The sequence below is a fragment of the Xenopus laevis genome, chromosome 6L (genome assembly GCF_017654675.1).
Source record: "Xenopus laevis strain J_2021 chromosome 6L, Xenopus_laevis_v10.1, whole genome shotgun sequence".
Classification (NCBI taxonomy): Eukaryota; Metazoa; Chordata; class Amphibia; order Anura; family Pipidae; genus Xenopus; species Xenopus laevis.
Genome location: NC_054381.1, coordinates 78,432,118 through 78,450,031, shown reverse-complemented (window position 1 = coordinate 78,450,031; position 17,914 = coordinate 78,432,118). Strand labels below are relative to the sequence as shown.

At 42.0% G+C, this 17,914-nt stretch overlaps 1 protein-coding gene across 3 annotated transcripts in view; it reads left to right on the top strand.

Annotated features, from left to right (window-relative positions):
- Positions 1 to 6,151: 6,151 nt before the first annotated feature.
- chmp5.L (charged multivesicular body protein 5 L homeolog) overlaps positions 6,152 to 17,914 on the top strand; it is a 47,087-nt gene continuing 35,324 nt past the window's right edge. Inside the window, exons 1-2 of one of the 3 annotated variants that reach the window (XM_041565489.1) lie at positions 8,454 to 8,593; positions 8,684 to 8,761. In XM_041565489.1, the coding sequence (XP_041421423.1) occupies positions 8,693 to 8,761 (69 nt within the window). In that variant the 5' untranslated portion in view covers positions 8,454 to 8,593; positions 8,684 to 8,692. Of the gene's footprint in view, positions 6,172 to 8,453; positions 8,762 to 17,914 lie in introns of those variants that run through there. The other 2 variants (XM_041565490.1, NM_001093457.1) reach the window with 2 other exon arrangements.

The window sequence follows — 17,914 nt, the reverse complement described above, 5'->3', positions numbered from 1 at the left end:
AAATATTACATTGGCCATAACCACAGGACTCTCACCATTACTTGGAACTGCCAAGCACGAAGCACCACCGGCAGAACTGAAAGGACTCTAAACCACCTAAGAGGGAACTTCACTTGACTCACCCCTCCACCAGATCTTTTTTTTTTTCTTTTCTCTCTCTAAGCAGCTACAAAATCAAGAGTACTCGGGACTATATTCACCCTGCTCGCATGCTTGCTAATTTCTTTGGTTATAACAAATGTTTTTGTTTATTATATGCAATAACTGTATAATGTCAATATAAAACAGGTATAGCTCCTGCCCAAATCTAATCCTGCCTGTGGAAGGAAAATACCATAGGGAAGAGGGAGCCCTTCAAAGGAAAGACAGAACCGAGCTGAATATAAACAATAGGGGGACACAGCCAAGAGATAGGCACAAAGTGAGATAAAGGGTATCTCCCAAACAAATAGGGAGTCAGTCAGAAGCCCCAATCACTGTATGGAAAAATACAAACAATGCAAACAAAAATGCGGCGGAACAGATACAAATCCGAATCCCAAAGATCAGATAGTCCACAAAAATCACAAGACCCCCCATCTTCCCCCGTCTCAGATACGGAGATGGACCCAAACACACAACCTGCAGTCTCTAACGTACAAGAGATGTTCCAGCTTCTTACGCCATATTTTGATAATAAATTTGACTCATTACAACAAACCATAAACACTACTCTGAGTAAAATAGAGACAAATACACAAAGACTAAATACTGTGGAGCAGAGGGTCAGTGATACAGAAGACCAGCTGAACATGGCACAAACACACATTAGCCTGCAGACACAGTTGATTTAGGAACTACAAGAAAATGGAAGACAATTTGGAAAATCGTTCACAGAGAAACAATATATGTTTTATAGGTATACCAGAATCAGTTCAAGCTGTAGATTTGGCAAACTATATCCTCACTGAACTTTGCCCAGCATTACAGCTTTCACGCGAACTGGCAGACAATGGTATTGAACGTGCACACAGGCTAGGGGGAGAAAGGCCCCAAAACAGAAACAGCTCCCGCCCAGTCATAGCCAAATTCCTGATAAAGGATGATAAAGAACTGGTATTGCAGGTTATAGAAAAATCAGAGATGTACAAGTCCAGGGTCAGAAAATACTAATCTTTCAGGATTTTTCAGCTATGGTATCGCAAAAAAGAAGGGAATTTACCCCTATATGTAGACATCTCCTCCAGACTAATGTAAAATTCTCCCTACTATACCCAACTAAACTAAGAGTTGTCCTAAACGGACAACCCCAGCTTTTCCTTACCCACAGGCAGCCAGGGAACAACTGAGATTACCTCAGGAAACAGGGTGGTCTGAAGGTAATCTGACAAATGACAAAATACCTACCTCTCACTACTCCACGAAGTGGGAGTGAGCATTCTTTTCTTAGAAAAAAAGTTATGTTAAAATTGGGCATACTTAGGAAACACTGTTTACTTAATGTTTATGATGATCTCATTGATGCTAACTGTTTTTTAGACTCTTTGGTCTATGTCTCAAGTGATGATGCCGCTCAAATGCCGGTAGCAAACTACCCAGGGACTGCCCGATGGCTGGGACAGGTGGACCCAAGACGAAACAGATTTTCAGCTAACACTACTCCTGAACAACGAAACATGACAGACTCAGGTAACACTAGCACGGACATTTAACAGATTCCTTTTACGAACTAACTCCAGCAGGGGAACCATATCACAAAATTACAAGTTTATGCAGGATAATATTGACTATGACAGCATTACCAAAGGACCCAAACAATGGACAGTGGATATACCAGAACTAAGCATGGAAGATATATTTAAAATGTACAAGCAATTATGGTGCACCCTACCTTCTAGCATATATAGGGGAATGTTTTTGAACCTGCTACACAGAACTTATCTGACTCCGGAAATTCTTTATAAAGTGCAGAGGAGGAAGAGTAGTGATTGCCCAAAACGTGGACAAACCAGAGCTGACCTTATACATTGTTTATGGGCCTTGTCCATACATACGAAGGTTCTGGAATCAGATCCGATACTATGCAAGTAGACATTTAGTGAATTTTGTCCCACTATCAGCAGCCTAGGCACTTTGGGGCACAACCCCCGAACACTCAAACCAGAATTACACGGGGATCAAAAAGGCTCTTGTTGATCATAACAGCTGTATCAAAAACAAAAAAAATCATATTACAAGTCTGGATAACGAACACCCCCCCCCCCCCACTATTAAGCTATTCCTGGAGAAGTTATTTAGAGTTTTTTTTTTACATGGATTTGATAGAAGCATCTCTAAATAAAGACGCAATTGTCCAAAGGTTTTTCGAAACCTGGGAAACGTTTGACATTATTCCACAAACAGTAAAGAACTACAAGTTTGTATAAAGCAACAAAATTATCTATCTGATATTACAATATGCATCTAATCCTCCATTTCTGAGTACACTAATTATGACAGAAACTCAGAATGTATAAAGTAGAAATAGACAGAATAAACTACGACATGCTCAAGACTTATTTGTTAATATTCTCTGTAACTGCCAATCAGGGCCGGCCTTAGGCCAATTGGGCCCCGCACCTCTGGGGGGCCCCGCACCACAGGGCAGCACAGATAATATTTCCCTCAGCACATGATGCTGCCTGGCCTGCCCCCAACTTTGAGAGTCCAGCCCATCCCCAAATCCATAGGTCTAGCCTGCCCCCAACTCTCATAGGCCCAGCTTTCCTCCAACCTTGATAGGCCCTGCCTGCCCCCAATCCAACCAAGCCTGCTCCCAAGCTGAATCGGCCCAGCCCCAAACTAATTGGCCCAGTCCACTCTCCTATTTCCTCCCTCTCTCTCTTACCCTGTGTGCCCCTATTATGTTACCTTGTCTGCCCCTTTCCTTTCTATTTTGTGCCTGTATGCCCTTATTTTCCTAAATACTTGGTGTGTCAGTAGCCAGCAACACTTTGTCTAGGGGCCCCGCCAACATGGTCCCAATTGGGCCCCACATTTGATAGGACCAGCCCTGCTGCCAATCTCTGTAAATAATATACACACAATGTAAAGATGAAAAAAACAAAAAAAAAACAAAAGCATGTATTTGGAAATGGAAGAATTGTATTGAACCATTGCTCAAATAAAAACATGTTTAAAAAAAAGTGCTGTCCAATTTCTGTGGTACCAAGGGCCGAAATTTTTCTGGCCTACGTGGTGGGGGCCGATAATTTAAACCACACCCACTGTAAACCACCCCCATGTTAACACAAGAACTTTTAAGATCATATCCACATTATGGTTGGTGCTCACTGCAGGGATATCACTCATAACTCATATGTGAAAAATGTAAGTCATGTTAAAACATACCCATTAAAACCATATGCCTCCTCCTCCCCTGTGGATAACACAGCAACCCCCCAACACATGATTAAACACCTTAAGGGACCCTAACAACCATTTGCAAATGCCTCCTCCTCCCCTGCGGATAACACAGCAACCCCCCAACACATGGGGCCCCTAACAACCATTTCCAAATGCTAACAAACCCCCAGAACAACCCCCTACAGGGGTACATTACACATGTAGGGTAGGGCAAGCAAAGAATGGCACACAAAAGCAGCACTGGGCAAGCAGAGTATGGCAAACACAAGCAGCACTGGGCAAGATGGGGTACATCCCCCAGGTAGCATAGGGCAAGCAGAAAATGACACAGACAAGCAGCACTGGGCAAGCAGAGAATTGCACACATAAGCAGCACTGGACAAGAAGAGTATGGGACACACAAGCAGCACTGGGCAAGCAGAGTATGGCACACACAGGCAGCACTGGCAAGCAGAGTATGGCACACAAAAGCAGCACTAGACAAGAAGAATATAGCACACACAAGCAGCACTGGGCAAGAAGAGTATGGCACACACAAGCAGCACTGGACAAGAAGTGTATGGCAAACACAAGCAGCACTGGGCAAGATGGGGTACATCCCACAGGTAGCATAGGGCAAGCAGAAATGGCACACACAAGCAGCACTGGGCAAGCAGAGTATGGCACACACAGGCAGCACTGGCAAGCAGAGTATGGCACACAAAAGGAGCACTGGACAAGAAGAATATGGAACACACAAGCAGCACTGGGCAAGAAGAGTATGGCACACACAAGCAGCACTGGACAATAAGCGTATGGCACACACAAGCAGCACTGGACAAGAAGAGTATGACACACACACACAAGCAGCACTGGGCAAGCAGAGAATGGCACCCACAGGGAGCATAGGGCAGACAGAGTATGGCACACAAGGGAGTATATGGAAGGCAGAACAGAGACAGAAGACAGGGAAAACGACCAGGACCACTCTAAGATGTACTACATACAATGACACAGGCATAGGCGGAGGGTGAATTTTTTGTTTGGGGAGGCTAAAGATGGGCCATTCATAGACTGACCTAAAGCTACTGTGAGGCTTAGTGGATGCACCACTAGAATGAAAATAAACCCCCACCCCAACTATCTCAAGCGGTTCTGTGGGTTCCACAACTCATATTAAATGGATTCTCCATCCATTTGTGTTCACAGATGTCCCTTTAATTTTAACAAAGGGGTGATATATTTGTGAAGTGTTAAAAAGTGTTAAGCTTAGATGTGAGATGTAGTGTATATTTACAAAGCAAGCACATATTTGCAGTGGGTACTGGTGGCAGAGATTCAGATATTCATGTCCCACACTGTAACATTGCCACTGAAATACAACATTGGTTTGTTTCCAAGCCACCTTAAAGGGGTGCTTCACTTTTAAGTAAACTTTTAATATGTTATAGAATCGCTAATTCTAAGCAACTTTTCAATAGGCCTTCATTTTTTCTTTTCTTCATAGTTTTTTTAATTATTTACCTTCTCCTTTTGACTCTTTCTAGCTTTCAAATGGGAGTGACCTGTTCTAAAAACAAATGCTCTGTAAGGCCACAATTCTATTGTTATTGCTTTTTTTTTTATTGCTTTCTGTTCAGACCCCTTTCCAGTTCCTTATTGAAATCTATGCATGGTTGCTAGGGTGATCGGGACCCTAGCAACCAGATTGCTGAAATTGCACATTGGAGAGCTGCCGAATAAAAAGCTACAGAAATAATGAACAAAATTAAAGACAATTAAAAATTGTCTCAGAATATCTGGCTAACTAACAGACTTAAAAGGGTTTGTTCACCTTTGAGTTAACTTTTAGTATGATGTAGAGAGTGATATTCTGAGACAATTTGCAATAGGTTTTAATTTTTTTATTATTTGTGATTTTTGAGTTATTTAGCTTTTTATTCAGAAGCTCTCAGTTTCAGCAATTTGGTTGCTAGGGTCCAAATTCCCTAGCAACCATGCACTGAATTGAATAAGAGACTGGAATATAAATAGGAGAGGCCTGAATAGAAATATGAATAATAAAAAGTAGCAATAACAATACATTTGTAGCCTTACAGAGCTTTTTTTTTAAGATGGTGTGACCATTTAAAAGTTCGAAAGAATCAGAAGAAGAAGGCAAATATTTCAAAAGCTATAAAAAATAAATAATAAAGGCCAATTGAAAAATTGCTTAGAATTGGCCATTGTATAACATAAAATCAGTTAATGTCAAGGTGAACACCCTTTTGACTAAAATAAACAAAGTAAGAGAAATACAAAACAAGTGCACAATTTGCTCTTCATGGGGAAAGAGTTAATTCAAGATTGGAGCAAGGGAGATAGGGATATTATAGGTGCCAGTTCACAGAATTTTTTTTTGACAAAATAAACTATTTTATTCCAGTGTTTAAGCATTTAGAGCTTTTCCAGTATAGTACTGCACATGTGGGAGTATGAGGAAATCTGCAGCAAATTAGTTAGATGTTCCTTCTTGTCAGTCCTTTCTGCAGTGCCTACCGATGATTCGAATCTCACCCCCACCCCCACTTTTATCTGTGACTTGATTGGCTAGTTCTACTGTCAGTCAAGAGAGCTGCATTCTGATTGGGGAAACCATGAGGAATAAGATCCAATCAGAGTGCAACTGTTTACAACAGAACCGGTTTCTATGATGTTAAAGGTATCAACCAGCAGTCAGAAACGGATTGAGTTTGTTTTACGGTGCCAGGCAGGTTTGGGGAGGCTTAGCCTCCCCTAGCCTTATTGAAAATACGCCTATGGACACAGGTGAGTGTGAACAGGTGAACAATGTGGGCAGTTTCAGTCTGGGTCTCAGGTGTGAACAATACAGGGGATTATAGTTTGAATTTGAGGTTTTGAAGTTTAAACAATGCAGGGACCAGTTACACATGGTAAACAGACACAGCAGACAGACTTTTGTGTGGGGGGCCACATGCTGCATGCGGCCCGCCAGTTGGACAGCCCTGCACTAGAATATAGGAGTGAAAATTCACCATTGAGTGCTTTGCACTCATCACTACACTTTGCCAGGCGAAAATTCGCTCAGACAAAGCTAATTAACTGGAACGTGGAGTTTTGTTGTGGGCGCTGAACACTGGCGACGTACTGCTAGCTTCGGAAATGCGAGCAATTGAAATCGAAGATGCGCTAGCGGTCATTTCTGCCAACTAAAAATTCCCTAGAGGTCTTGCTCTTAGGTTAATTTGCATACAGCAGGAAATTTAAAGTTGAATGGACGTATATGTTGCAGCAAATACACAAGTCCAGGGAACCTTAATAAAGAAAATAGAGTTGTCATAATGCCCTACACATGAGCCCACTGTATAGTTAATGTCCCATATGTTAGAAAATGTATGGGGGAACCCGGTTACCCCAAAAAAATTTTAAGGACTTTTGCAGGCTATAACTCTGAATAAAGTAAAAGATGTCAGCGTTTTTTGGACTTATAAGCTTTTTCCACTAAAAAATATGATGTAAGCAACAGAAGATTGAGGAAGATCTATGCACTGCAGTGCACTTTGCCTGGTCTGAGCTGGCGAAGGCAAGTCTGTGGAAAGAGGCAACTTTCAGTAAAATCCGCATTTCATTGAATTTGCGGAGTAACATCCATTCTCCAGAGCGAATTGTCGCCTGGCGATGGAGTGCGAATGACCACTAGTGTTTATCTATTTTGCTAGCAAAGTGACGTCTGAGCCCGTTAGTAAATTGCCAATGTCCCTGCGGGTGGTAGCGCTAGTGAATTGACGCTAGCGCTAGCCACTTCACCCTCAAGTAAATCTGCCCCATAGTGTCTTATAGTATCCTCAGAGGCTGCACCATGCATGCAACCTACTGGAAAACAGGAATATTCTAGAACAGGGCTGTCCAACTGGCCCACATTGTTCACCCTACAAACTGCTGGAGGGGCACTGGAACTGTGTCAGTGTACGTAGTGCATCATAGAGTGGTCCTGATATGTTTCCCTGTATCCGGCCTTCCCTATGCTCTGCCTGTGTGCGCCATACGCTGCCTGTATGTGTCTTACACTGCCTGTGTGCGCCATCCTCTGCCTGTGCGCCATCCTCTGCCTGTGTTCGTCTTACTCTGCCTGTGTGTGCCATCCTCTGCCTTCCCTATACTCCCTGTGTGTTCCGTACTCTGCCTGTGTGTGCCCTGCTCTGCCTGTGGAACGTAAGCCTGGTATTAGTTCTGGGGGATTGTTAGCATTTGAACATATCAACTTGATACGTCATTATGCAGATTCATGGATCAACTACATTATAGCTTTTATGCTATGAATGTTGTTGTTTGCACTATTATACACTTGGATTATATAAAGCACCCAAAACACCTAGGATGCCATGACTATTGTTGGGGTAGGTGGGGCCCAGGGGCAGAGCCTATAAAATGTCGATATAAGGGCCTAATCGCGGCCTGTCAGCACCAACATAAAACTTACAACACACTGCAAGTTGCCCCCAAAATATTAAGTCGAACACACATTAGGCAGCTGAGACGTGCAAATAAATAACTGCTCCCAGAGCCAGATTTACGTAGTGGGCGCCCCTAGGCCCACTGCCGTTCGTCACCCCTGTCCCCTCCCCTTCATTCATGCAAATTTTCATCATCTGGACCTGAGCAATGGGGATTGGCGCATGGGAATTAAAAAAAATATTGTATCTCCAGCGCATCCCCAGTGTTTTTGAACCGATGTGGGTGTGGTTGGGCAACATGCCGCCCCCCTAAAATTCTGCCACCCTAGGCCCGGGCCTAGGTGGCCTTTCCACAAATCCAGGCCTGACTGCTCCACAGCCCCACGTATCTTTGAATGATGCAGCTCCTACAACACTATGATACCACACAACAGCAAAACAAGAGACGATACACAAACACTCCCGCTTGCAGTTTTAATACATGTACCAAGCGACGATGACGCAGTGCACCACGTGCGTGACCTCACACAGAAAGATGAAGCGCCTCTAGAAACAAGCCGCCCGCAACTCTGCTTGTAATTTCTCGCGGCGCGTGTTTGTGACGATGGTGGGTGGGACAAGATAGTATCTGCATGTCATGTGCCTCCGACCTTACAATCGAATGGGTGATTGGATGGGTGGAGTAAAAGTCTTTCTCTCAAGTACGAGGGGATGACCGAAAAGAAGACGTCAGCTAGTGGTTTCGCTTGGTGATTGTTGTTGTTTCCGGGATCGCTGTCAGTATAGTCGGTGTTGGATGTTTGTGTGGTGTTAAGGTTATACTATTATAAGTTAAGGTTATTGTATTATAAAATAACTTTGTACAGGTGCGTAAAATGAACCGGATATTTGGGAAGTCGAAACCAAAAGTGCCTCCTCCGACCCTGACGGATTGTATTACCAATGTGAGTATTAAAGCTGGTGGATATATTTTGTGTTTGTTGTCTTGACACAATGAAAGCACCTATTGCTGATATGATTGTTTCAGCAGCGATACGCTGCAAAGGGCTGTTCAATTAGCCGCATCTAATACAGGCTGCAGTATCTGGGGCCAATGTGTATAAAGAGTGTTGGTCACTGCTTCAGTTTGCTATCCTTGTCGTCGTTTATGTGGCAGTTTTGTTAAGGAAATGTGTTTTTCAGGTTATTCACTGCTGTACTAAGGTGACAGAATCTAGTTCGCTGCTACACAGAAGACGTGAGAACAATTGAGAAGTTTTTTAATTGCATGTGACACCGTCCTATATTTCGTCCTGCTCCTGGTGGTACTCCTGTGACAACTTTGAAGGCCTGCATCATTACTACTATAGAGATGCTGAACCTCTAGACTGGTTCAATAAGTGCAATATATATATAATATGGCATTTTTAGCCATTTTAAAGGGATACTGTCATGGGGAAAAAAAAAATTTTCAAAAGAATTCTGCGCTGAAATCCATTTCTCAAAAGAGTAAACAGATTTTTTTATATTTAATCTTAAAATCTGACATGGGGCTAGACATTTTGTCAATTTCCCAGCTGCCCCAAGTCATGTGACGTGTGCCTGCACTTCAGGAGAGAAATGCTTTCTGGCAGGCTGCTGTTTTTCCTTCTCAATGTAATTGAATGTGTCTCAGTGGGACATGGGTTTTTACTATTGAGTGCTGTTCTTAGATCTACCAGGCAGCTGTTATCTTGTGTTAGATAGCTGCTATCTGGTTACCTTCCCATTGTTCTTTTGTTTGGCTGCTGGGGGGGAAAAGGGGGGTGATATCACTCTAACTTGCTGTACAGCAGTAAAGAGTGATTGAAGTTTATCCGAGCACAAGTCACATGACTTGGGGCAGCTGGGAAATTGACAGTATGTCTAGCCCCATGTCAGATTTCAAAATTGAATATAAAAAAATCTTTTTGCTCTTTTGAGAAATGGATTTCAGTGCAGAATTCTGCTGGAGCAGCACTATTAACTGATTAATTTTGAAAAAATTTTTTTTTCCCATGACAGTATCCCAATAATTTGTAGTGTTTAGTTCTCCTTTATGGTAAAGTTACCCCCCCCCCGCTTCATTGACTGTTATTTAAACTTGTTTCTTTGTGCTCACTGCCATTTATTTTGTGTATTCTTATTTCTTGTCAAGAGCTTATTATTTCTGATGGGCTTATCTGGCAAGTTAGCAAAACAGAATGAAACTATTACCTTGTTTAACATTGGTATAGAATATAATTATGACTTTGCTGCAGTCATGATGGCCATCCTTGATTTATAGACTTACAATTACACTATTTATATTATACAGTGGCGGAACTACCGGGGGAGCAGGGGGTGCGGACCAGGGCCCGCACCCCTTCAGGGGCCCCCCCGGCAGCCCGCTCGCCATTGAAATCCGGTGTGTACGGGGGGGACGGGCCTGGCTGTGCGTCACGCACCAGGGCACGCCCCCCTCTAGTTACGGCACTGATATTACAGCCCCATCATATTAGGCATATTAGGGACAGAGCACCCTAATATTTCAATGAAACTATTAATAATTTTGTTGGCGCTGGTGGTTATTTTTTGTGTAAATATAACTTCCTGGTAAAAATTGCAGAACATTTGTATATTCTCAGCTATGTAATGAATACAGAGCTTTCACTTAATAAATGTAGATAAATCCAGATCCTGCTGTATACACAAACAATTAATTAACTTTCCTTTATGTTGGTATTGATTATATCAAACTTTTTGTCTTACTGTTGTTTATTTTCACTTGTCGCTACACAATTTTGGATTGCATGGAAACCTAATGGGTTACGGCAGCAGGAATGTGCTTTTTTGAGTCACAGAAACAAAGTCTCAACTGGAGGATGTCCTTTCTTGCAAATGTGCATTTATTGTGCCTCCTATCAAGTATAAGTGTGCTCATGTGTTTCTAAAAGTGAAATATCCAAGGACCTTGGTAACATCATCACGAGAGGCCAAAGTAAAATAACTATATTACCAATAATTCTAACTGTAGACATATAGGTCAGGCAAGTACACATCTAGCATTATCGCTACACTTTTAAAATATAACAGTATTTCATACATACACCAGTATATCCTGTAATTTAAGGACTGTGAGGTTGTGGAATGCACTGCCGGGTGATGTTGTGATGGCTGATTCGGTTAATGCCTTTAAGAATGGCTTGGTTGATTTTTTGAACAGACAGAATATCAAAGGCTATTGTGATACTAAACTCTATAGTTAGTATAGGTATGGGTATATATCATTTATATGAAAGTATGGAGGGGTGTGTGTGGATGCTGGGTTTTCATTTGGAGGGGTTGAACTTACATAGTAACATAGTAAGTAAGGTTGAAAAAAGACACATGTCCATCGAATTCAACTTTTTTTTTTTTTTTTTTTTTATTAACTGCCAGTTATTAACTGCCAGTTTTTTATTATCTGCCAGTTGATCCAGAGGAAGGCAAAAAAATCCATCTGAAGCCTCTCCAATTTGCATCAGAGGGGGAAAAATTCCTTCCTGACTCCAAAATGGCAATCGGACTAGTCCCTGGATCAACTTGTACTAAGAGATATTTCCCGTAACCCTGTATTCCCTCACTTGCTAAAAAGCCATCCAACCCCTTCTTAAAGCTATCTTATGTATCAGCCTGTACAACTGATTCAGGGAGAGAATTCCACATCTCCACAGCTCTCAATGTAAAAAACCCCTTCCGAATATTTAGGCGGAACCTCTTTTCTTCTAATCGAAATGGGTGACCTCATGTCAGCTGGAAAGACCTACTGGTAAATAAAGCATTAGAGAGATTATTATATGATCCCCTTATATATTTATACATAGTTATCATATCACCCCTTAAATGCCTCTTCTCCAGCGTGAACATCCCCAATTTGCCCAGACTTTCCTCATAGCTAAGATTTTCAATACCTTTTACCAGTTTAGTTGCCCTTCTCTGTACCCTCTCTAATACAATAATGTCCTGTTTGAGTGATGGAGACCAAAACTGTACGGCATATTCTAGATGGGGCCTTACAAGTGCTCTATACAGTGGAAGAATGACCCCCTCCTCCCTTGACTCTATGCCCCTTTTAATACAGCTCAATACCTTATTTGCCCTTGATGCTGCCGACTGGCATTGCTTCATCATCTACAAGGACTCCAAGGTCCTTTTCCATAATGGATTTGCCTAGTGCAGTCCCATTAAGGGTATAAGTGGCTTGGATATTTTTACATCCCAGGTGCATGAACCTTACATTTATCAACATTGAATCTCATTTGCCACTTAGCTGCCCAGATTACCAGTTTGTCAAGATCGTGTTGCAAGGATGCCACATCATGGATGGAATTAATTGGGCTGGATAGTTTTGTGTCATCTGCAAACATACATTACTTACAACACCCTCCCCCAAGTCATTAACGAACAAGTTAAATAATAGTGGACCCAATACTGAGCCCTGGGGGACCCCACAAAGAACCTTACTCCAAGTAGAGAATGTCCTATTAACAACCACCCTCTGTACCCGATCCTGTAGCCAATTTCCTATCCACGTGCAAACGACTTCATTAAGCTCAACAGACCTTAGTTTAGAAAGCAGTCGTTTGTGGGGCACAGTATCAAACGCTTTGGCAAAATCCAAATAGATCACATCTACTGCCCCCCCACTGTCCAGAATCTTACTTACCTCATCATAAAATGCAATCTAATTCATCAGACATGATCTATCCTTCATAAAGCCATGCTGATTGTTGCTCATAATGCCATTCATTAGGACAAAATTTTGAATGTGACCCCTTAACAAGCCTTCAAATAATTTGCACACCACAGATGTCAAGCTTACTGGCCTAAAATTTTCCAGGTTGAGATCGTAATCCCTTTTTAAATATTGGAATAACATCAGCTTTTCTCCAATCCATAGGCACCATACCAGATGACGGTGAATCTGAGAAAATCAGAAATAAGGGCTGGTCTAAAACTGAACTAAGCTCTTTTAGAACCCGGGGGTGTATGCCATCAGGCCCCCGGAGCCTTGTTTACATTAATTTGTATTAAAGCTTTTTGAATCATATCCTGAGTCAGCCACTGACTAGATTGAGCTGAACCATTCGTGCAGTTATAAAGTGAGCCTGTGAACCCAGACTCCTCTATTGTATACACTGAAGAAAAAAAACCGATTTAACACATTTGCCTTTTCTGTATCTGTTACAACCATACTGGTACCATTATTTAATGGAGCAACACTCTCAACCTGCATCTTTTTACTATTAATATATTTAAAAAACTTTTTAGGGTTAGTTTTCACCTCCACCGCAATTAACTCTTCATTTCTTTTCTTAGCCTTCCGGATTGCTGATTTACAACATTTATTACAGTGTTTATATTCATTAAATGCAGCTTCTGTCCCTGCAGATTTGTAGTTTTTAAATGCCTCTCTCTTCTTTCCCATTAACTTCTTTACTTCTGTATAAAGCCACACAGGATGATTCTTAGAGCTTCTACGTTTAGTCCTTAAGGGAATAAATTGAGAACAGTAATGATTTAATATCATTTTAAAGGACAGACATTTCTGATCTGTGTTTTTAGCTGAAAACTTAATGCTCCAATCAATGCTCTGTAGGGCAGCCCCTCAAGGCACTAAAATTAGCTTTTCCAAAATTCATGGTTTTTGTTGCCCCAGTATATTTTTGTTTTTTGCACTACATTACATTAAAAGATATAACATTATGGTCACTATTACCCAGGGGTTCAATGACTTGCACATTTGCTATAAGTTCTGGGTCATTTGAGATCACTAAATCAAGAATAGCATTTTTTCTGGTAGGCTCCTCAACAACCTGTGCTAAAAAATTGTCGTGCAATAAGTTTATAAACTTGTTCCCATTAACTGATCTAGCAGTACTGTTGCTCCAGTCAATTTCTGGGTAATTAAAATCCCCCATTATCATTACTTTACCTAAACTAGCAGCCTTTTCTATTTGCATTAGGAGATTTGTCTCTTCCTCCTCACTTACATTAGGGGGTCTATAGCATATGCCTACAATCAATTTGCTGGATTCTTTACAATTGGTGAAGAACTCCACCCATACGACTTCTGGCCCCTCATTTTCTAACATAACCTCCTCCTTTATATGAGCTTTTAAAATTCGGCCATGTTTCGGCCACACCAATCACCAATTCAGCCATGTTTCGGCCACACCAATCACATCATGTTTTCCTTCCAACACCAGCAGCTCCAGCTCTCCCATTTTACCAGTCAGACTTCTTGCATTTGCAAACATACATTTAATACTGGTACCATATTGAACATATGACATGTGGTCCTCCCTATCCTCAACAGTACCCCCAGCCAAATCTCCCCCATTTTCCCTTTCTTTGCCCACTATCTCATCTAACCTGTTTTCCACTGAATCTTTTACTGAACCCTCCCCCCCCCACACCTAGTTTAAAATCTCCTCCAACCCTCTAGCCATCTTCTCTCCCAAAACAGCTGCCCCATCATCATTGAGGTGCAGCCCATCCCTAGCAAAGAGCCTGTAGCCGACTGAGAAATCAGCCCAGTTCTCCAAAAACCCAAAACCCTCCTCCCTACACCAATCTCTCAGCCACGCATTAATCTCCCTACGCTCCCGCTGTCTCCTTAGTGTTGCTTGTGGCTCAGGTAATATTTCTGAGAAAATTACCTTAATCCCAATAATCTGTCCACTAGTTCCACCACATGCCGAACCCTAGCACGAGGCAAGCAGCAGACTGTTCGGCATGTAGGGGCCTTGCGACAGATTACCCTATCCACCTTTCTAATAATTGAATCCCCTATAACTAGCACCTGCCTTTCCTTCCTTTCACTCCCCCCACCACCCGTATTAGAGCCACTGCCTCCCGGGGTGCTCCGAGAATCAGCCTGCTCCATACACGCCAGTTTGGAGTTTTCCTCCCCAGCATCTTCAGCCAAAACGGCGAATTTGCTGTTTTGGACAAACTGTGGACCAGCCCCCCTACCCTTCTGTCCCCTACTTCCCCTCTTGACTGTCATAAACCTTCCTCTCTCATTAGCCTCCACTGCCCCTTCTCCTCCCCCCACTCCACTAGCCCCTGCCAGTGCTTGCTCTGCGAGCCTCCTGTCATTCCCCTCGTTTGCCGCTGCTCTCAGTGCTGCAAGTTCACCCCTTAGAGTCTGCAGCTCAGATTCCCAGATGAAAACCCACCGACATCTCTCACATGTAAATACTGCATGGAACTGCTGCTCCAACACCACATACATGTGACAAGACACACACTGAGTAATACCAGCAAACCCACTCATATTTACACTGGGTACTTACAGTCTCCCAAATGTAATTCCTCACAAACGCCTTTTTGGTTTTAAATGCCTTAAGGTTTTTAACACTGCTTAACACCTAATTCACATGCAACTCTCGCTTAGCAGCTCCCATGCTCGCTTTGCCTTCACAACTTTGTCTTTTTTCAACCCGATTTATCTATGTTAATATGTTACTCCAAGCTTGTTAGTTCTGGGTATAGTCAAAATCTACATCTATATAATTCAAATTCACATAGTTAGTTACCAGTTTCTAGGCCATTTACAGGGCAGGTATCTCCAGAAAATATGGAGTGGACAGAGTAACTTGTGCATTGCATCATGCGGCATGTTGATGTCAAACCACGTTTATTGCCCTCATTTCTATCTAATTTGCATGATTGATATGTGGCTGACCCGCAACTCATTTGATATCGCGATTGATTATGCATGTGCCTCAGGTCACCTGTGATTTCATATGGTGGGATGCCCAGAACCAGGTCTGGTCTGAGAATCAAACTAGGCCCTGGCATTTCTGGTGCATAGAGGATCAATGCGGAGACCAAAACAGCCCCCACCAGCCCACTAAATAGAGACGGGCTATGGCATCTTACAGCAGCCCCTCAAACAGCCTTCACAGGACAACAAAGCTATGCCTCTCTTCCCAATATAGGTGATCAATAGTGCTGTTGAAAATGTAAACAGCGTAACAGGCTAACTTCCCTTAATATTTATCAGCAAATTGGAGGGAAGGCATTCAGATTGGCTTTGGAGAAGCGGACCTGCGTAATACTGTTTGATGCCATTACTACCCTAACGTCTTTAATGCACTGCTGGCAGCTACCCCCTACCTCTGGCACATATAAAAGAACCTGTCACAGAGAAAAATGCTAACTTGACTGGTAATTATCTTGCAAATATTTTGAGATTATTGAGAGATCTCTAAAGCTGCTTGTATGGGAACACAGCTGTGGTAACATGGTGCTGGATTGCACCCTTAAAGCAACAGTTATACCAAAAATTGAAAGTGTTTGAAAGTAATGAAAATATCATGTACTCTTGCCCTGCACTGGTAAAACTGATCTGATTGCTTCAGAAACACTGCTATAGTTCATATAAATAAGCTGCTGTGTAGCAATGGCGGAAATTGAAAAAAGGCTATATGGCACAGGTTAAAAAGCAGATAACATATAACACGATTATGTTCTACAGATCTTATCTGCTGTGTAACCTGAGCCTTTTATCCTTTGAATGGCTGCCCCCATTGCTACACAGCAGCTTATTTATATAAACAATAGTAGTGTTCCTGAAGCAAAGACAGTAGTTTTAACAGTGCAGGGCAACACTGCATTATATTTTTATTACTTTAAAACACTTTCATTTTTTGATGTTACTGTTCCTTTAAGACATGGTCTGAAGCTGTTTCAAACAAGGTGTGTGTGTGTGTGGGGGGGGGATATTGTCATTAACCGAGTCTCAGATCACTAACTGCCACCTACCAATCTCCAACTGGAAGAATCAATGCCATTACAAATTTAACATAAAAAAAGTGAACTGACCATCTTTCATCCTGAACCTGGTCCTTTCTACTGTCATGCTCATTAACATTTTTTGACTCCTTCCTCTCCTTCTTTGACCATATTAATACCACTGTCTCTTAATACCTGTCACTTCTTATGCAATATTGCAAAAATCTGTCCATTTATTTTGCAAGCAACAGCTACAATGCTTGTGCATGCTCTCGCCTTATGCCTCAGAGGCTATTTTAATCTTCTGACCTCCCTAACTCAGATCTCTTTGCCACTGTAGTCTGTATTAATTTCTGGTATTAGACGTCTTTCCTCCAAGAAGGTACAGGCCCCTCGACTGCAAAGTCCTTGGCTTCCCATAAAACAAAGAATAACTTTTTAAAAGACCAGTAACATAAAAGAAAAAATTCAAAAAAATTAGTTTCTACTTAATGAAAAAAAAAACACCAAGGCAGTTTTAACTTTCTATTCGCAAAGTCTTTATTAAGAAATTACTTACCCGTCCATCGTGCGATCCAGGGAGGAGAAATCGAGCACCGCACGATGGATTGTCGCCCTGTCACCATTTCTGAAGAAGAGTATGGAATGTCATAAAAACTACCTAATGTTAAAATTGATTGGCCTGGTTAATGCACTTTGGGGAGCTGGCCTGGTATAAATCCATGGGATTAAGAAAGAGGGTACTGGTTGGGCACAGGTTTTAATAAAACAGGCCCATGCAGGTCACTACCTCCTGGGGCACATGCATAGCATGTGAGTCAGTTTGGAACTTCTAATGCAGTGACATCTACAGTACTTAATATCCTCCTATATGTGTCTGCAAGTAACCCACCCACTTAGATTGCAAGCTTTGTGTGGCTGGTATGTTCTTCTTCCCTCTGTTTATCTCTTTAGCTCTTAGCAAACAAAGGGAAACCTCGATGGGGTAACAAATATTATTATTATAATTTTACGTGGACCAAGGACGAAATTACTTATCTGGGTATACAAATACCAAAAAGGCCGTATGAGCTTTACGCCCGTAATATAACACGTTGTATAAGGAGAATAACGCAAGACATAAAAAACTGGCAAACTTATCACCTTTCTGCAATGGGGAGAGCTAATCTGCTCAAAATGGTGGCATTCCCCAAACTCTTACACAACCTTCAGAGTCTCCCCATATTAGTACAAGATAGGGACATCCAATCACTTTACAAACTGTTCAGGAATTTCATATGGAATGGGAAAAAGGCGCAAATTAGTCTCAAAAAACTCCAGCAAAGCACCTTAAA